We start from the raw sequence: 1774 nt of genomic DNA, 5'->3' as shown, positions 1-1774 counted from the left end.
CAATACTTCCCATTACCAAGATTATGAATCTCAAAAGTTATATTTTGTTTTCAAGATTGAGATGTAAAACAAGATGGATAAATTTATGCACTTTTCATACCAGCTAATTTTTTAAAGTTCAAAAATCACTTCAGATTGATTCTAAGGGAAAATATGTAAATAATCTTTCTAGCATTTCTTGTTACTTTATGGTGCTTTAATAAAAAATTACAACCTATTCTGTAATGATATAAATAGTCTAATTGTGACATAAAGCTAAGAAATGTTAAGTAAATTAGAAAGAGATCTATGCAACCCATATATTTGACGAATAATATATCAGAAAATTATATTTACCACTTGCAATTACTTTCGATGGTAGAAATAAATCTCGAAATACACTCTCCATGTACCATTTAAATGAATGACACTTCAAACGTTCTCGGAATTTCTTCCCTTCTAATACATCATCAAAGTCAATCTTAAATTATCATTTGATCCATTTTGATGATTGAATCCCTGCAAGAATGTGATTCATTGTCAAATCTTACCAAAGGAGGAAAAATTCCAGAGAAATTGATTGATCATGATTGATATTATTTGTCGTAAATAAAATATCATTAAGATATGGCAGTACTTTCATAAGTTACTGATAACTGAGTTATGATGAAAAATTATTTCATTCTCTTCTGAAAAATTTTTTTAGAATAAGAGTGACTTTATCACCGAAATGATAATTCATCTGCAACCAAAAAAAAAAAAAAACATCAAGCATTTCATACTTCCAAACTTGATTAATGAACATTAAGCAAAAAGAATACCAGTTTATGATTGAACCGATTGTAAAAAATTTCGTTGTAGTCGTCTAACCAACCTCAAAATAAATTGAAAATTTTTTAAAATTTAAAACTGTCATAAATTTTCAGTTGTTATTATTTATTGAGAAGTCAAAAATAACAATTACAGGCCTTTTTGACAAGCAAGGAAAGTAAAAAACTTCAACCAAAGATCAGAAATTTTCCATTATATCCATGAAAATTCCACAATAATATTGGAAAGACCAAAAATGATAGATTTTGATCAAAGATTTTCATTATATTCAGGTGGAAATTTTAATAAGTTAATCAAAAAATTTGCAAATTATAGCGCAAATTTTAGTTTCTAAAACGAATCTTTTTTCATTATCAATATTATCATTATATCAGTGAGAATCTTTGAAGAAATTGAAACATATTTTGAGCGTAAATTTCAGCACTTCAGGTAGCATAATTTAATAATTGTAATCTGAGGTATAACACTGCTTATACCTGATATCTGGATGATAATAATTTATTAAAATTCGTCAAATAACCAAAACTAGTTATTTATGCTTCTCATTTTACTTGTTTTAGGTGCTCACGGAGAAATCATCGACTAGGATAATTCCTTTAAGCGGATGAACAGGTGTTCTTTCCAGTAGTTATGAACTGTGCGCAGAAGCACTGACCACACTTCATTGTGGAAACAAATAATCACCGGTATATTTGATAGATCATCACAATAAAATGCTTTTTAACATCTGAAACTTACAAATTTCTGTCTAGGCTTATAAAATTTTAAAATTGAATTTTAAAATAGCAAAGATTGTAAAAAACGGAAAGTAATTCAATAATTCATAATAACAATCAATTTGAGATAGGAATCTTAAGTTAGAATACAGGAGATCAGCATATTCTTTTTATCCCAGATAATCATACCTGTTTCATTCGCATCTGCCGCATAAAACTTATCAATGAGATACTGTTTCTGGTTGAAA

General features: G+C 27.6%; 1 protein-coding gene across 1 annotated transcript; it reads right to left on the bottom strand.

Moving 5' to 3' along the window:
* Nucleotides 1–336: 336 nt before the first annotated feature.
* LOAG_13584 (hypothetical protein) lies at nt 337–853 on the bottom strand (the record flags this gene model as incomplete). Its single annotated transcript, XM_003149090.1, has 2 exons — nt 337–460; nt 801–853. Coding segments are annotated over 2 exons (176 nt in total), but the record flags the coding sequence as incomplete, so codon positions are not given.
* Nucleotides 854–1774: the final 921 nt, after the last annotated feature.

Source organism: Loa loa (genome assembly GCF_000183805.2).
Source record: "Loa loa unplaced genomic scaffold supercont3.1005, whole genome shotgun sequence".
Lineage (NCBI taxonomy): Eukaryota > Metazoa > Nematoda > Chromadorea > Rhabditida > Onchocercidae > Loa > Loa loa.
This window is presented reverse-complemented; position numbering and strand designations above follow the sequence as displayed.